The sequence below is a fragment of the Loxodonta africana genome, chromosome 18 (genome assembly GCF_030014295.1).
Source record: "Loxodonta africana isolate mLoxAfr1 chromosome 18, mLoxAfr1.hap2, whole genome shotgun sequence".
In the NCBI taxonomy this organism is placed as follows: Eukaryota; Metazoa; Chordata; class Mammalia; order Proboscidea; family Elephantidae; genus Loxodonta; species Loxodonta africana.
The window spans coordinates 63,614,400-63,633,141 of record NC_087359.1 but is presented as its reverse complement, the minus strand read 5'-3'; the positions used below and the strand labels follow the sequence as shown (position 1 = coordinate 63,633,141).

General features: G+C 42.8%; 1 protein-coding gene across 16 annotated transcripts in view; it reads left to right on the top strand.

The window, feature by feature from the left end:
* The window catches only part of SMG6 (SMG6 nonsense mediated mRNA decay factor), a 234,378-nt gene that overhangs the window by 104,853 nt on the left and 110,783 nt on the right, over positions 1–18,742 (top strand). For all 16 annotated transcript variants that reach the window (XM_064271536.1, XM_064271532.1, XM_064271535.1 and 13 more), the window contains one exon: positions 6,402–6,603. In XM_064271536.1, the coding sequence (XP_064127606.1) occupies positions 6,402–6,603 (202 nt within the window). The remainder of the gene's footprint in view (positions 1–6,401; positions 6,604–18,742) is intronic.

The following is an 18,742-nucleotide window of genomic DNA, read 5'->3' as shown; positions in this document are numbered from 1 at the left end:
GATTGGCCCTGTAGACAAGATAGACATTGTTGAGATAAAAAACAGCTAGCTTATTCACCCTCATAGGGCAGCTCTGAAATAAGAACTAATCGCAAGCTAATCGGCACCCCTTCAAGGACACTTAATGCGTCTTCCTAAAAGGGCATTTTAGGAGGTCACTAAGTAATAGTCCATCAGCACTTCCCTGAAGGAAGTGGTGGTGACTGTGGGAAGCCCCTTTGCTGCCCTGGCTCCCCACCCAGTCTCCCTGGCTCCGGGTTGGGGCGTCAGCACTACAGCCTGGCACCAGGGGGTTCCTCTTCCTCTAAGTGCTGAGTGTGGGGCACACGTGATCTCTCCCACAGCAGGAGTCTCTGTCCCCTCCACACTCCTCCCATAGGACTCCTTGTGAGAGGAAGGGGTGTTGGCCTAAGATTCCAGTCTGACCCCAGCAGGGTACAGCAGCTGACCCCAGGGAGAGTACTTTCCAGCTCTGGGCTGAGGTTATTTGGGTCCAGTGTGCTAAACTGAGGAGACGTGTTGGAGTGGTTACAGCTAAAAGTTTTGAGAGGCAGGAACCGTGAGAATCCGCACCAGGGAGGCCGCCGAGGGCTCCACTCAAGCAGTGGAGATGTCAAGGTCCCTTGAGGGCTGCTCTTTCCCAAACATGCAGCACTGATGGGTTTAACACACCATAGTGGTAGGATGGATGGAGGCTACACAGATGAGTGTAACTTGGGGGAACTAAAATCAAATAAACCCCTGACCTAGACAGAGGTTGAAGGGGACACAGTAAGAGGTATTCTGGTCCTGAAGAAATCCTGGAATGATGTCAGTATGACCTGTTGGTGGCCATAAGGGTCTAGCTGAAGTTTATGTTCTTGGTGTAGTGCAGGGTGACAGAGCTCTACAGAATTTGATTTGCCTTGTTGGACATAACTGATTTGGGTTTGGGCACTCTCTCAAAGGCCCAGGGTGACTTATTTGTGTGAACTAGATGGGATCATCTTAAACCAAGTCTTATGTTCTTTAGTGGTCACCCAATAAAGAGCTCTTATTCCTAGAAAATAGCATCTTGTTGCCCTGTCCGTGTCTTCACTCCTAGAACCATGATCTCTGATACCTTTTTCTCCTCTCTATGTCATGGTAGCAGCTAGAAGATATGCTGTTTATAGCTCCTACGTCTCAGAGAGGGAGCTGCATAGATTTCCCCTCATTTTTACCTCATCCCCAGGACCTGTTGGACTATCTACCACTAAGACTGAGAACCTCCAGACCAGATCCTCAACACTGAAACAGGGTTGGCATGATGTCTTGGCTTTTCCAAGGAACCTGCTAAGCATTTTTAAGCCCAGATACTATTATTTTAACTCTAGCTGACTTGTTGGATTCAGTCATTTTCTGCTCTTAGCTGCTCACCTCCTCCAGTCTTTTTCTAGTTGGGTGGTAAGTCTTCCAGGGCACTGCTGTTATTATGTTGGCCACTGAATCCTGTGTGGAGAGTTGTGGGCTAGGATGTAGTGGTCCAAAGGGGGACAAGTTTAGAAAAGAGGATGTTGCATATCCTAGGAGCATTTCTCATTATTTTTCTTGTCCCTCCCTTTTGTGTCTATAGTCCATGGGCCTTCTCTATTTCAGTTTCCTTGTGCCTAGTTACTGTGCCATCTTGGCTGTATTTCCAGATCTCCTCACCCCAGGAACCAAAGGACCCAACTCATTTCCCATCTGTACTACTTCTCTGATCTTCCATAGCCCCGAAACACAATGCAGGGCTTCTTCTCACTCAGCTCTTTCCGGGTTTGTTCTGCAGCTGTGGAGTTTGAATGTTAGTGTTTAAACAAGCTGGTATTACACAGGAAATGGCCACCTCCACAGGCCCCTGCAGGCTTGTAACATGGGGTCATTGTACTTGATATTAATCACCAGTCAGCCTGTTCCCCCAGTAAAAATATGAAGGGGCATCTGAGTGCTCCGTCCTCCTTAGGCTTGCCAGAAAGATGGACTGAACCCTGCTCAGTCCTTAGCACTCTACTCTTTCCAAACCGTCTCCTGCCCTCAGCCCCACCCCAGTTGGAGCTTGCAGGAGTCTTACCTGACCTCTTCCCTATAAAGCTGTCAGATCTGCTTTCCTTTCTGAGTTCTAGGCAAGGAGATGGATTGTTGTGGTATAACGTGCCTCATATGTCTCACGCCTTAATCTTTCAGAGCATGTTGTAGTCGGGTAATGTCCTATATGAGAAAAACTCCAAAATTTTAGAAACACGGAAACCCACTGGCCCACCTGAGAGTAGGGCTTCTCAGTTGCCTGGACTTGGGCTGCTTTTCTAATGCTGTTTGCAGAACTAACCCCAGCCCTAAGGGTTAATCTGATTCCCCAAGTCAATATCCCCCAAACAACAAGCCAAGAGTGTGTGTTGGTTCATTTCTGTGAAATGTGTTTCCCCAGTCACCTGGGCTGGCCTGGGCTGCATTGTATCGGCCAGCAGCTGCACTGCACTCAAACTGACAGCTACATTAAACCTTGGAATTCTGAGGCAATAAAAAGTAAATTAACTCTTATTTTTTTCCTTTCCTGATGGAGTAAGTGAATGCATGTCTGTGGGGAAGTGAGCGAGCCTTGGTTCTGAATGTATACCTCTAACTAGCCACTGCTGGTCTGTCCCAAGCTAGGATCTGGCTTTCAGTCCCCAGCCAGGGTCTGCTTTCCTGGTGTGTGGTGTGTTCTGTGGGGTTGGGCCAGTGGGTCACCCAGCAACTGCTGATCCCTGCTCACTAATCACATCGCAGCTGCTGAGAGGCTCCCTTGCCACCATTCTGGGAGCCATAAAGGAGCTCATTGGACACAGTTTCATATTCTCTGGCTGCTTTGTGTCTGCTTGATGAATTGTGCACCTTAACTTTAGTGGGATTTCTTGGGCTCTGGGAGTTCCCCAAAATGTAAGTTGGGACTAGGACAAGCCAGAGGGACTTGTCTAAGGCCATAGCTACTCTGGAGGGTCCATTTAGAACCATAGGTGCTTAAGTTGTTTGAAAAACTTTGGGGAGCCATTTCTGAAGCATGTCCAGAAGATTGTGTGTTGTTTAAAGCTCCTCATAGCCGCTCAAATTTGACGTTGGGCTCCTCAGGGCCAGGCCAACTTTGAGTCCTTAGCATTGCCGTGGGGTGGAGATTAGAAGGTACTCCTAGTGGGGATAAGGAACGAAGGCAGGAAAAAGCTAAGCTTTTTCCCTCTACTCAGACAGGAAACCCTGTGTACACCCATGGAACTGACCTTCCAGCCCAGGGGCCTGATTGGGTTAAGCTGAGGTGATGTTGCCCAGGCTCCAGAAATGATCTCACCCTCTTGCAGATATCTTAACCTTGGAGCTCAGGCATCTCACCTAGTTTTCTAAAGTACCTCTTTCTTCTTGCATTAGTATCTTGACACTCCCCACTCCCTCACCCCCTGTAAAAAGCCACTGTTATGGCCCATAGGTACCTGTTTGGTTATGTTTGTGTCTGTGGTGTTCAATGAGATAGGAGGTATCTGATGATGAAATGTGAACTGGGTTTGAGCAGTTCCACTGAGATACCAGAAGAAAGCAGCTCCTCAGAATCAGAGTTCAAATACAGGACCCTTCAGAACACATCAGGGCAGAAATGACCTTTCACTGACTACTTCATTGACCTTTCCAGGACCGCCAAATGGCCCTTGGACCACTTTACATCTCTGAGCTGGGAATCCAGGGCACTTCTGTGTATTTTAGCACCAACTGCTGTCTTAAAAATAAAATCAGGGTAGAAACTGCCATCCACCTCTTTTTGTAGCAAGTCATAAGGTTTTGGCACAAGGTGGGCGATAATGGGCAAAAGGTAGATGTGGGCAGGAGTCTTTAGTGGTGGCCAGCAGTCTCTGGGAGGAGTCAGTTTTGGTTTATCTGAGCCTTAGGGAATAGGAGAGCATAGTAATGAGAACCACATGGTACCACATATTTCTTCATCTTGGATCCAAGATGGTAGAGGTGGGAGGATGAGAGAGGGATGTGGGGCCTCCCACTGTGGCAGCCATGGGTAGTTTTCTGTCCCCTCTCCCTGGCTGGGGATGCTGCTGCCCACGCCCCTCCCCCACCCCACCACGTCCTGCAGCAGCCTTGACCTGCATAGCACCAACCAGGGCCCCCAAGCCAAGAATTCAACTGGGAGACTTTTCACCTTCTTCCTTCTCACTGTTGTCTTTCCTGTTTATTTTCCAAATTGCTGCTCTGCAGCAGAGCAGTGCCTGTTGGCTGAAGCTCACCAGCGCTGTGGGATCAGACTCTGGCAGTGGGCTCAAGTGGCCAGCAGGGCACCGGGGGAGGAAGCAGGGAGCTGGAAGAACCTCCCTGTGCGTCTCCCATGGGCAGCACTAACCTCGGAGGCGGCCCTGAGCAGCCCTATCACATCCGGTGCTTGTCTCTGCAGCCGGGACCGGAGGATAAACTATCAGAGCTGTTGGGCAGTGCATCATTCCTCTTATTATTTTCTTCTCTGCAGATGGGGTCGTGGAAAGTTCAGTTCCTTTTAACCCTCGAAGTTCTGTTTATTCTACAGCTGGTAGCCTGAATGCGGCGTTTCCCATTACATCACAAAGGAGCTCAGGCAGAGCTCTGCACAGAAACGTGTTGCAACTGTTTATTTTTTTCCATATTTAAACATTTCTGACAGCCAAACCCGGCTGAGCCAAAAGATGGAGCTTTGTGAATGAGTCTGGTTGTCGGTGTCTGTGCAGAGAGTGGCTTTAGAAAACTCTCATCCCTCCGGTGATTCTTCCCAAACATGTTCTTTTTCCTGGGCAAAGCCTGTGAAGGGAGTGACTTCTGCAGTACGCATGTGTTGATTATGTGCCGTTGTGTGATTAATGGGGCTGTGTTCCGCCTGGTTCCCAGGACACTCTTGAAAACAAGATGTTTCATTTTATTGCCTTTTCCTAGAGCGGTGATTACAGTAAATAAACCAGTGCAGCCTCCTTCCACCTGGAGCCAGTCAGGGAGTCCCCATACCTCCACCCTACTTCCTCACCCAGCATCACCTTCAGTGGCATGTACCTTGAATGTCATCGTTTCTACCATCTCCCAAAGGTTCCTAGTTTCCAGCAGAAGCAAATTACTTAGGTCTGAGGCCCCTCCTTAGCGCACAGCAACTCCCCTGGGGAGATTCCAGGATGTGGCTCATTCCTGCAGCTCTCTTTGCCACCTCTTGAACTTAATTGTGAAGCTTTTATTTGTAATCGTCCTATGTTTCTGACTCCTTTTGGAGTAGAGCTTGGCGCCCATACGGTACTGTTGCCTGTTCTAGACTCCCTGATTAGGTGGTCCTCTGGAGAAGAAAGCCAAGTCTGTAGACTTGGCAGGACCTATATCTGAGCACAGTTTGACTATTTGAGCTATGCCGTGGGCAGGCAAAAAGAAAGCTATATGGAGCCATAACACTCACCAAAGCTGGGATTTGAACCACAGCATATTTTTGACAAGTGATGGCGACAGAGAAATGAACTCTCTTTTTATAGTTCTACCATGAAGTTTGAACTGGGGAGAGGCAGCTTTTTGCATTTTCAAAATTTCTGCACAGGTTCAAACAGGACCTGATAATACATATATAATCAGAGAGACCAACCATTCCAATTTGCCCAGGTCACTGTGAGTCGGAACCAACTCGATGGCGTATAACAACACCGAAGGGGCTTCAGGGGATGTAAAACTTTCAGTGTTAAGACTGGGATGGTCCCAGGCAAACCAGAACAGTTGGTCGTCCTGTATTCTAACCATTCCACAGTGAGGGAAAGAAAAGGGAATGGGATGGCCAAAACAGCACTGATACTAGTTCATTTGCTGAAATAACATGGAGGACTTTACCTTTCTGGGGAGGATTTTGGCGGGCCAGGGTTGTGATGGCAGGGGTGGGGGGTTGTTTGTTTGCTTGTTTGTTTTCCTGCTTGTATGTAGTGAAGAATTTCTAAAGCATTGTAGGGGGAAAAAAAACACATGACTCTTTGTGCAGTGTGTCTGAATGCTCTGTGGCTGTGCTGGAGGGGGAGAGATTGGCACTGTTTTGATGTCTGTGTGGTATATACTTGGCTGCACAGAAGTAGGGGAATTCTGGGAGCTGCCTCAGGCACTGGGTGTCTAGAGTGTTTGAGTAAGTGTCCCAGGCACACTGTCTGGAAAGGTGACAGGGCCTGCATTAGGCAGCCGATTCTCTAAATTCTTTTTCCTCTCTGGTTAGAATTTTTTAAATTCTCTTAATTTCAATTTTGTATAGATGGATACAGACATGCACCACATTGCTGCCATGGGCACAATTTGGGATCTTAGTATTTTGGGTAAGATTTCCTGGCAGATGCCAGCCCCAGATGACATTAACTGTTCCCTCGTTAGAGCTGCTCTTATTATCTTATTTCTCATAGGGCTGCTGTGGATGTGTGGTCGACTTTGGCTGATTTCTGTAACATATTGACTGCCGTGAATCAGTCTGAGGTGCCACTATACAAGGACCCGGACGATGACCTCACCCTTCTTATCCTGGAAGAGGATCGACTTCTCTCGGGCTTTGTCCCCTTGCTGGCTGCCCCTCAGGACCCCTGCTACGTGGAGAAAACCTCGGATAAGGTCAGGCCCAGGCCAAACATCCCGCCCCATTCACCCCTCCTCTTAATTCTCCAGACTTTTTTATTCTTGGGAAGTTTTCTGTGCAAACGGAACATGATTAAGTCATTGAGAAGGGTGTTAAGGGAAAATATCGACCTTTTAGCCGCTGACATCCAGCTCTGTGTCCTGAAAAAAAGCCCTCTCGACTTCCTTTGGGGTGTGTGTGTGTGTGTGTGTGTGTGTGTGTGTGTGTGTGTGTGTGTGTGTGTGTGTGCTCGCTGGCATGTTGTATATACGATCATTTCCTCACTTGTTTAAATAGTGCAGCTTGTGTTGGCAGTGCTCTCACTCAGCTCCAAATGGTTTGCATCATGCTTAAAGCACCCTCCTTCCTCCCCCCTTCCTCCTTCCCCCCAGCCACAAAACTCTGCACTAGGAAAACAGCCAGGGCTTCTTCCCTTCTCTGAGGAGGAGAGTGATAAATAGGTGACTAGAGAGAAGCAGACACCATGTGTTAACTTACAAAAAAAGCTTTTAGGAATATGAAGCATTCCTCGCTGCCTGGTTTCTATTTTCCTTCCTCTAAGGACTGTGTTTTAACCTGAACTTTTTTCTTGTCTGTCTGTTCATAGAAAACAAAGCTCATTCCCTGTTGCCCCGGTGGGGACTGTGGACCTCTTAGTTTCTGCTTAACAGTTGGGTCTTCATCCAGGTGGGGAATAGGGCAGTCCGTTCTTCACATTTCCTGTTCTAGTAGCAGTTACAGGACTGGGGAAGTCGCACCCACAGACCCTAGGGGACAGTCTCCTGTGCTGAGGCTGGAGTACACTGTGGCTGACTTCTTTGCAGAATTGTTAGCATCACATCCCCTGGGGGGAGGTCTTTGGAAAGGAGTCCCACAGATGGCTTCTCAGGAGGAAGTCTTCTGACCTAGATGAATTATACCAGGGATATAGGTAGATGTTTTAAAAAAAAAAAAAAGTCAAGAGCTAGTAAAAACTAAATTCCAAACATGAGCTGCAAATAGAAAAGATTTTATATTCAATTTAAATTTTTAAAAATTTGTTCTTAGTATAAAAAAGAATGTGTTCACTGTAGAAAATTTGGAGAATACAGGCAAGAAGAAGGAAGAAAATTTTATCTATAATCCCACTACCGGAGGTAACATCACTGTTATTTTTCTGATCATATATGATCCATACTTAGAGTATATATACACTAAGTGTATCAAAAATGGAGGTCATGCTATGCATATTATTTGTAATCTGCTTTTTTCACTTAATATTTTTTAATGTATTCTTATATGGAATCATTTTTTATGACCGCTTAGTATTCTTTCATATTCTAAGATTTATTTAACCAATCTTTGCCTTCTTCCAGATAATCTTCTCAGTTTTTTCACTCTTATAAACAGTGAATTGATTCCTTATATTCCTTTTTGCAGATATCCATGGTAATTTCCTTTGGTTAAATTTCTATAATTGGATAAAGGCTCTAGACCTTAACGTCTCAAAACCCCATACTCTTTGGATGCATTTAATGGGCTTATGGACCTTGGGAATGAGAGAGCCTCTCTTTCCCAAAAGGAATACTCATCTTATGCCTTTCCAACAAAAACTTGGAGTGAAATACTGTTCTTCTAGCCTCAGAAGGAGATAACAATGGAGAGTTGTAGCCTGCACGGCTGAGGACAGCTAACGAGTTAGCTTTGTGGAAGATATTGAGTTAAGAGAAACGGGATAACCACTGCTTGGGTCAGGGGATCCTAGCACTATTTTTCTAGGTGGACTTCACTGCAGAGAGTACTTTTGGGAGTTGCCTATTGGGTTAGCTGTCTTTTAGTGAAGGATTAGGGAGGAGTCCTAACCAGCTTTAGACTTCACAAGCCCCGTCTTCTCGTCAGCTCTGCCAGGTTTAGTGTCAAATAACCAAGAGAGTGATATGGCTAGAGAAGAACACAAAGCCAGCAGTCCACACCCTCAGTCCCGGGTGATGATTCACAGACAGTTGCAGCTCATTGAGACTAAGTAGGTGTCCACTTCAGGGGCTGAAAAATAGCTATCTCAAACTTAACCCTTCTAAATCCAAACTCCTAAATGTCTCCCTCTAAACCTGTTCTTCCTTCAGTCTGCCCCATTTTGGTAAACAGCAGCGTTGACTTTTGGGTTGCTTACATCAAACTTCTTGGGGGCTATTCTTGGCTTTCTCTGTTTCTCACACCTCCATGTCTAATCCATCAGCAAGTCATGTCTTCTTTACCTTCAAAATAAATGCAGGTACAACTCTTTCTTACCACTGCAACTCTAGTCCCATTCATTGAAATGCCTTCTTACTGGTTCATCTCTCTAGTTCCTTCCTTCTCCTTCCCTATCCTCTTTGCCTACCCTCCAGTCTGTTTTTAACAGAGCAACGACAATGATCTTTTTCAAACACCAGTAAGATATCAGGAACCCTGGTGGCACAACACTTAAGCGCTGGGCTACTATCCAAAAGCTTGGCGATTCAAAGCGACCCTGTGTCTCCGCAGGAGAAAGACCTGGCAATCTGCTTCTATAAAGATTACAGCCCAGAAAACCCTATGGGGAAGTTCTCCTCTGTCACTTGGGGTCTCTATGAGTCGAAATCGATTCGATGGCACCTAGCAGCAACAACCACAAGATTATGTTAGTTCTCTGCTCAAAACCTTCTGATGGCTTCTCCTCTCACTTAGAGTAAAAGCCAGAGTTTCTACAACAGCCTACAAAGCGCCTCATGATCTGACCCATCCTCCATCCACTGACTCTCTGACCTCAGCTGCTATTGCTTTCCTTCTACCCAATGTGCTCTAGTCACTTTGGCATCCTTGCTGTTCTTGCAACAAACCAGCACTCACGCCTAAGAGTCTTTACACTTGCTTCTCTTTTCGCCTAAAATGCTCTGCCACCAGAAAACTGTACGGTTCTCACATTCCCTTTTAAATGTCACCTTCTTAGAGAGGTCTTCCCTGGCTACCCAGTATAAAATGTAACCTTTCTTCCTTTTTCTTTTACTCTGCTTCACTGTTTTCCATGGTAGGAAAAAATAACATCTCAAGTATCTACCATGTGTCAGTCCCTGAGCTGGGTACTTTCATATAGTATTTCCTAAAGTCCTCACGATAAGCCTGCTGTGTAGATATTAGTACCTTCATTTTATCAGAAAGGAACTGAGACTTAAGAGAAAAGTGAAAGACGATGATAAATGCTTATGGGTCATCTCCCTGGCTGACCTAGAAAATTAGCATGATGTGTCAGAGGGAAGCTTTAGGAACTCTTGACCTTTAGAAATCTGAAAAAAAAAAAAAAAAAATGACTTTTCCTCCAGCTTCTAGTGTTCATACTCTTGTTGTTAGGTGTTATCAAGTCCATTCCAACTCAGCAGCCCTGTATTCAACAGAACAAAATACTACCTGGTCCTGTGCCATCCTCACAATCATTGCTATGCTTCAGCCCATTGTTGTAGCCACTGTGTCAGTCCATCTCGTTGAGAATCTTCCTCTTTTTCACTGATTCACTACTTTACCATGCATGATGTCCTTCTCCAGGGACTGGTCCCTTCTTATAACATGCCCAAAGTATGTGAGACAAAGTCTCGCCATGCTTATTTCTAAGGAGTATTCTGGACTGGACTTCTTCCAAGACAGATTTGTTCTTTCTTCTGACTGTCTATGATATATTTAATATTCTTCGCCAACACCGTTATTCAGAGACATCAGTTCTTTTTCAGTCCTTATTCATTGTCCAGCTTTCACATGCATATGAGGCAGTTGAAAATACCATGGCTTAGGTCAGGCACACCTTAGTCCTCAAAGTGACATTCCTGCTTTTTAGCACTTTAAAGAGGTTTTTTGAAGCATATTTGCCCAAGGCAATACATCTCCTAATTTCTTGCTTCTGTGGGTGTTGATTGTGAATCCAAGTAAAATGAAATTCTTGAAAACTTCAGTGTTTCCTCCATTTATCATGATGTTGCTTATTGGGCCAGTTGTGAGGATTTTTGTTTTCTTTATGTTGAAGTGCAGTCCATACTGAAAGCTGTGGTCTTTGATCTTCATCAGTAAGTGCTTCAAGTCCTCTTCACTTTCCGCAAACAAGGTTGTGTCATCCGCATATCGTGGGTTGTTAATGCGTCTTCCTCCAGACCTGATGCTGAGTTCTTCGTGCAGTCCAGCTTCTCAAATCATTTGCTCGGCATACAGATTGAATAAGTATGGTGAAAGGATACAACACTGACGCACATCTTCCCTGACTTTAAACCACGCAAAATCCCCATTTTCTGTTTGAACAATTACTTCTTGGTCTGTGTACAGGTTCCTCATGAGCACAACTAAGTGTTCTGGAATTCCCATTCTTCTCAGTGTCATCCATAATTTGTTCCAATCCACACAGCCGAATGCCTTTGTACCACAGTACAACAGACTGACAGACACATGGGGGTGTTCACTACTAGGAAATATAAAATGGCTTAAGGACTGGACTGGACTTGTCAGTAGCAACAACATGAGCAATTTCACTGCTGGTTAAGATTAGTCACATGTTTGGTCAGCCTCGATGCTCATTCAGCCGATTTTTACTGAGCATGTCTCCATTACACTGTCTTGACCATAGAACATGGGAGATCTGGACATAAGGCAGATATCCTCCTAGTTTGGGAGAGTTTGTGGCATGTACAAAGATGTGAGTAGCGACATAAGTTAATTTGAGCCTATACGTAGTGGGGAACTCTTGAAATTTTGTTAAACAGTAGTATCCCTATAAAGGTATTGCTTTAGGAGCACTGTTTTGACGTCAGCATATAATTGTATTTCCCAAGCATATTACAGTGAAACGTGGAAGCCAGAAGTCAATGGGGCCGCCTTGTTTTTCCAGATCTCGCAAGTTTTCCACCTTTGACGGGTTGCAGTCTTACCATTTTTCTATTGCTATTAGTGGAAAATATTTGAGTTTTCCTTCTCTGACACGTTTCCACCTTACGCAGGTTCTGGTTTTAGCAAGTTTTACTGTATATGGAACTCTAGTTCTGTAGGTTCTTAATTCTTGGTGAAAAAGAGGTTCATGGTCATGTAAGTTAGGATAAAACCATGTAAAGCAGTGTTAAACAGAACCCATTGTTGCAAGACTTCTTAGAGTTTTTAATAGTCTAGTATACGTTGTGACTGTCCTAGAAAAGAAGAGCCTTTGCATTCTTTCCCAAGCCACAGTAGAAAACCCAGGTATAGGTTGAGCAAGAGGTGAGAAAACAGGATACTATTGGAGTTATCCAGAAGTAAGTAAAAGCAGTGGGGTGAAACCGATTACATTTTGAGAGCATTAGCAGAGATATTGAAACCAATTGGAACAGACTAGGATCAGGAAAGTGATTTTACACTTATTGAGTAGTTCCTAGGTACGTAAATACAGTTTCTGAGAGATAAAGTAGTTTACCAAAGCCATGTAGCTAGTAAGGAAGTGATTTAGGGATTAGAACCCTTGTCTGTATAACTTCAAACCCTATGTTTTGAGGAATGATTTGGTGTCTAGGATTTGCTTCAAGATAATCTGAGAGAAGGTAATGAACAGGAGTATAAATGAAACAAAATTGACCAAATATTTTTAATTGTTGAATCTGGATAATGAGTACATTGAGTTCATTGCAGTATTCTAATTTTTATATTTATGAAATTGTCCAGAATAGCTTTAAAAGAGTAATACATAGCCATTCTGAAATCAAAACAATTCAAACGCTGTCGTTTGTGCTGTGCTGAGCTATTAAGTGATTGAGAAAGTAAACTGAACCATAGTGATAATAAAGTTAAACTTTTTTCAGTCAGTGGACTGTGTTCCAGGAACTGTGCAAAGCACCGAGCATCTGCCAGTTTGTTGTACTGTGGTGATCTTCATATTGCTGTGATGCTGGAAGCTATGCCATTGGTATTTAAAATACCAGCAGGGTCACCTGTGGTGGACAGGTTTCATTGGAGCTTGCAGACTAAAACAGACTAGAAAGAAGGACTTGGCAGTCTACTTCTGGAAAAACTGGCCAGTGAAAACCTTATGAATAGCAGTGGAACATTGTCTGATATGGTGCTGGAAGATGAGCCCCTCAGGTTGGAAGGAGGAAGGTAGAATGTACAAACTATGAATCTAGGAAAATTGGAAGTCATCAAAAATGAAATGGAATGCATAAAGATCGATATCCTAGGCATTAGTGAGCTGAAATGGACTAGTATTGGCCATTTCAAATCAGGCAATCATAGGGTCCACTATGCTGGGAATGACAAATTGAAGAGGAATGGCATCGCATTCATCCTCAAAAGAACATTTCAAGATCTGTCCTGAAGTACTACGCAGTCAGCGATAGGCTAATATCCATATGCCTAAAAGGAAGACCAGTTAATGCGACTGTTGTTGAAATTTACACATCAACCACTAAGGCCAAAGATGAAGAAATTGAAGATTTTTACCAACTCCTGCAATCTGAAATTAATCAGATGTGCAGTCAGGATAAATTGATAATTACTGGTGATTGGAATGTGAAAGTTGGAAACAAAGAAGGATCTAAAAAACCACAGTAGTTGGAAAATATGGCCTTGGTGGTAGAAATGATGCCGGAGATCGCATGATAGAATTTTGTAAGACCAACGACTTCTTCATTGCAAATACCTTTTTTCACCAACATAAACAGCTACTGTACACATGGACCTCGCCAGATGGAGTACACAAGAATCAGATTGATTACATCTGTGGAAAGAGACAATGGAAAAGTTCAATGTCATCAGTCAGAAAAAGGCCAGAGAACAGACCAACAATTGCTCATATGCAAATTGCAGCTGAAGTTGAAGAAAAGTCCATGAGAGCAAAAATACAACCTTAAACATATCCCACCTGAATTTGGAGACCATCTGAAGAGTAGATTTGAGTCATTTAACACTAATTAATGACTGAAGACCAGATAAATTGTGGGATGACAAGAAGAGCATCATACATGAAGAAAGCAAAAGGTCATTAGAAAGAAAGGAAAGACCAAAATGGATGTCAGAAGAGACTCAGAAACTTGCTTCCAAACACAGAGTAGCTAAAGCAAATGGAAGAAATGGTGACGTAGAAGAGCTGAACAGAAGATTTCAAAAGGCAGCTAGAAAAGACAAGAGTATTGTAATGAAATGTGCAAAGACTTGGAGTCAGAAAACCAAAAGGGAAGAACACAGTTGACATTTCTCAAGCTAAAAGAACTAAAGAAAAAATTGAAGCCTCAAGTTGCAATACTGCAGGATTCTTTAGGCAAAATATTGAACGGCACAAGAAGCATCAAAAGAAGATGGAAGGCCCCGGACATGTTTTTAACTCAGTACTGAAGTCACTCCTGAGATACACCCTTCAACCAAAGATTAGGGAGGCCCATAAAACAAACAATAATACGTGAAACTTAACCATGTATATGAGACTTAATGGGCATGCCAGCCCAGGGACAAAGATAAGAAGGCAGGAGGGGACAGGAAAGCTGGACAAATGGAAATGGGGAACCCAAGGTCAAGAAAGGGAGAATGTTGACGTGTCATGGGGTTGGCAACCAGTGTAACAAAACATGTGTATTAATTGTTTAATGAGAAACTGATTTGCTCTGCAAACCTTCATATAAAGCACAATAAAAAGAAAAAGATTAAAGAAAAATTTTTTAAAAAGAAGAAGATGAAAGGGATACACAGAGTCACTGTACCAAAAAGAATTGGTCGACTCTTCAGCCATTCAGAAGGCAGCATATGTCCAAGAACCAATGGTATTGAGGAAAGAAGTCCAAGCTGCACTGAAGGCATTGCAAAAAACAAGGCTCCAGGAATTGACAGAATTCCAGTTGAGATGTTTCAGCAAAAGGATGCAGCACTGGAGGTGCTCACTTGTCTATGCCAAGAAATTCAGAAGACACAGGGTTCCCTGGGAACTGTGGTAGCGTAGTGGTTAAGAGCTACGGCTGCTAACAAAAAGGTGGTCAGTTCAGATCCACCAGGTGCTCCTTAGAAACTCTACGAGGTAGTTCTAATCTGTCCTATAGAGTCGGAATCGACTCGACAGCAACAGCAACAGGTAGGTTCCCAGGAAATGTTCCCGTCGATGAAATGTGTAGTTGAGGTTCAACCCACCTGGAGCAAAGGAAAATGAAGAACACCGTGGACACAAGGTAATTACGAGCCCAAGAGACAGAAAGGGCCACATGAACCAGAGACTACATCAGCCTGAGACCAGAAGAGCTAGATGGTGCCCAGCTACAACCAATGACTGCCCTGACAGGGAACACAACAGAGAACCCCTGAGGGGACAGGAGAACAGTGGGATGCAGACCCCAAATTCTCATAAAAAGACCAGGCTTAATGGTCTGACTGAGACTAGAAGGACCTAGCCCAAGACAGGAACCATTCCCACAGCCAACTCTTCAGACAGGGATTGGACTGGGCAAAGGGATAGAAAAAGACTCTGGTGAAGAGTGAGCTTCTTGGATCAAGTAGACACTTGAGACTATGTAGGCATCTCCTATCTGGAGGGGAGATGAGAGGGCAGAGGGAGTCAGAAGCTGGCGGAACAGACACAAAAAGAAAGAGTGGAGGAAGGAGCAGACTGTCTCCACATTGGGGGAGAGCAATTAGAAGTATATAGCAAGGTGTATATAAATTTTTGTATGAGAGACTGACTTGATTTGTCAACTTTCACTTAAAGCACAATAAAAATTAAAAAAAATATATGTAGTTGAGGTTAAAGGTGAAGCTTAAATTGTCCAACTTTTGGAACACTGGCTTGTTTGTTTGCTAAATGACATTTTAGGCGTGTTGTTTGCTGTGCATATAATTCCATCCCCCCCCCCGCCCCAAAAAAATGTTTACATGGAAAATGTAGGAAAACACACATAAGAGAATAAAAATCGCCGACAAACTTACCACTTAAAGTTAACTAGCATTAATGGCTTGGTGTATTTCCTTCCTGTGCTTATATGTGTGTACTTAATCTTTTCCCTCCTTAAAATGGGAGTCATAGAGTGTACCTTGTTTTGTATTTTTTATGCACCCTTGCTATTATATATACATGTCTTTAGTTTTGGGGGAAATGTTGTCTTTGTTGTTGATGATTTGTAAAATATTTTAAGTGCCACCAGTGACAAATTTTTTGTAAAACATACTTGATCATCCTCTATTTTTCAAAGTTTCAACATCAAAAAAGAAAAATAAGTCTGTTAGCTATCTCATTTCTAAAATATGGAAACTAGGACCGTACTTCTTTTTCACATAATTACTTTTTGTTTCTAAATTTACAATAATTATTCAGAATTAATTTTATACTGAGTGTTTCACTGCCCACCAAAAATCGTTTTATTCTTTGACTTTCCCATTCTTGTGTTCTTTACCTTGATTCATCTCTGTTATTCAAAGGCAACATTGACAAATATTTTGCAGCAAGGGTACAATAGATGCTCTTTAAATATTGAGGTGACTTTTAAAAAAATACAGTGGTAATACACATACTTATGCAAAAGAATCAAATAGTTCACAAATATGTGAAGTCAAAAGCCGCACATTCTTCTCTACAAATAACCACTCATAACAATTGGATGTTTTTCATTTTATACCATTTTCTATACCCATTGAAATATATTTCTATACAGGTACAGTGGTTAGCGTGGCTGCTAACTGAAAGGTTGGTGGTTCAAATCCACCAGCCGTTCAGCAGGAGAAAGATGTGGCAGTCTGCTTCAGTAAAAATGCAGCAGCCTTGGAAACCCTATGGGGCAGTTCTACCCTGTCCTGTAAGGTCGCTGTGAGTCAGCATGACTCGATGGCAGTGGGTTTGGTTGTTTTGATATATACATGATCAAGATGGAAATGTGCTCTACATTTTCTTCCTCACTTTGCTCTTTTCGTTAAACAGTATATCAAGAGTTTTTTCACAACTACTTTTTGAACCCTTGCATTTTCAGATTGTGCCTTTTTTTGTCCTTGCACATGAATGGCAGTTTAATTTAGGTCAACCTTTAAGTGCTACGGCTGCTAACCAAAGAGTCGATAGTTCGAATCCTCCAGGTGCTCCTTGGAAACTCTATGGGGCAGTTCTACTCTGTCCTATAGGGTCGCTGTGAGTCGGAATCGACTCGACAGCACTGGGTTTTTTTTTTTTTTTCCTTCCCCTAAATCCATAGATACTAATTCATTGCTTTCTAGCATTTATGGCTAGGAAAATTTGGAGAAAAATCATTGTGGGTAAACTTTTTACTTCCTTTTTTTTTTTTTTTTGTCTTTTGTCTAGCAAGGGTAGCATAACTTTTTTTTAACCTTGAATTTCACGTTGTGTCAGGATTTGTTTAGATGTTGGCCACTGTACGTTAATTTTTTGTGGTACCTAATTAATGAGCCTTTTTAATATGCAAATCTGAGTCTGTCTATGGATCAGAAAGGTTTTCATTTGATATGTCCTTGTTTGCTTATATTCTGTTTATACTATTTTTCGATACTTTGTTCCCCTTATATATTAGCGTTCCATTCTTTGTCCTCAGTATCTCCTTTTCTGTCATTACTGCTTCTAATTCAGTTTCTAAGTCTGCTATTGCATTGTTTGTTTCTTTACGTTATTTCCCTATCATATCTTTATTCCTGCCTGCTGTTTAATTACATCCCTCCTATCTTCCTCTGTTTCATCGTTCTTCTTATAACATACTTCATAGAGTCCATTATTTTAGAAATTCAATAGAAAGAATAAAACAAATATTGTCATATTTCTTCCTGGCAACTTTTTTTTTCCTCTGTCTTTGTGCATGCTATGTTCTCCCATTTTTATGTTGCAGACTTTTCTCATAGGGCTCAACTTAGGTTTCTGCAATCCAGTTTTGGCCGTTTACGTTTCTTTGAACAAAGAAAAATCTTTTAAGATCTGAACTATTTCTCCAAAAACAGGTTAGACTGATTCTCACTGGATGCCTTCATTGTCTACAAGTATTATTTAGAATTCCCTGCTCATATCTTAAGCTGGTGGCTGTAAGTTTGTATTACCAAGTCACCAGCCTGAAGGGAGTGAGGAGGGAACCAGGTTGTGTGCAATCTCAATAAGTGAATATATTTTCTATTCTGTGTATAGTGGAGCCATTCTCCCTGAGCTAGTATCTTATGTCCAGTTTTCTATTTTGTCCAGTCTCTGTTTCACATACATGATTTGGCAGTGTCTGACCTCCTACTATGGGAGCTGTGGTGTCAAAAATTTGACCCTGTCTCTACTTGCATTTTGTATGGCAAACCTTGGACCTCTCTGAACTGCAGATTATGAGCAATACTGATTTATAGCAGTGGAAAACCTTGCAAGTGGTGTTTTCCGTCTGTCCTGTGATATATACTCACTCTTTTTTTTTTGTGGTAGGCAGAATAATGGTCTCCCAAAAATGTCCACATCCTCATCTCCAAAACCTGTTGAAGGGACTTTGCAGATGTGATTAAGAGTTTGAAATGGGACCGTTATCCCGGATTATTCATGTGGGCTCAGTGTAATCGCATAGATGCTTACAAAGACACAGGAGAGTCAAAGTCAGAAAAAGGTGATGTGATGATGGGACCAGAGGTCATAAAGAGAGATTTGGAGATGTTACACTGCTGACCTTGAAGCTGGAGGAAGAGATCACAAGCCAAGGAATGCAGGTGACCTCTAGAAGTTGGAAAAGTCAAGGAAACAAGTTCTTTCCTAGAACCTCCAAAAGGAACACAACCCTGCCAATACTTCATTTTTTTTTTTTTTAATATTTTATTGTGTTTTTGGTGAAAGCTTCCACAGGAAATTAGGTTCTTATTTAACAATTTCTGTGTATATAATACCTGTATATTATACAGGTATTTTCGTTATTTCTACTTCGGTTGCCCTATTTCCATTAATCTAGCTTCCCTGTCCCCTCTTGCCTTCTCATCTTTAGTCTAGGGTAAATGTTTACCATTTGGTTTCATCCATACTATTATTTTGAGGGGCACAATACTCAGAGGTGGTATTATTTATTTTATGGACCAATTTGTCATTTGGCTGAAAGGTGACGTCTGGGAGTGGTTTGATTTCCAAATTTAGAGTACCTCAGGGCTATAGTCTTGGGGTTCATCTAGTCTCTACCAGTCCTGTAAGTGTGTCCTCTTTTTTAGGAATTTGAGTTTTCT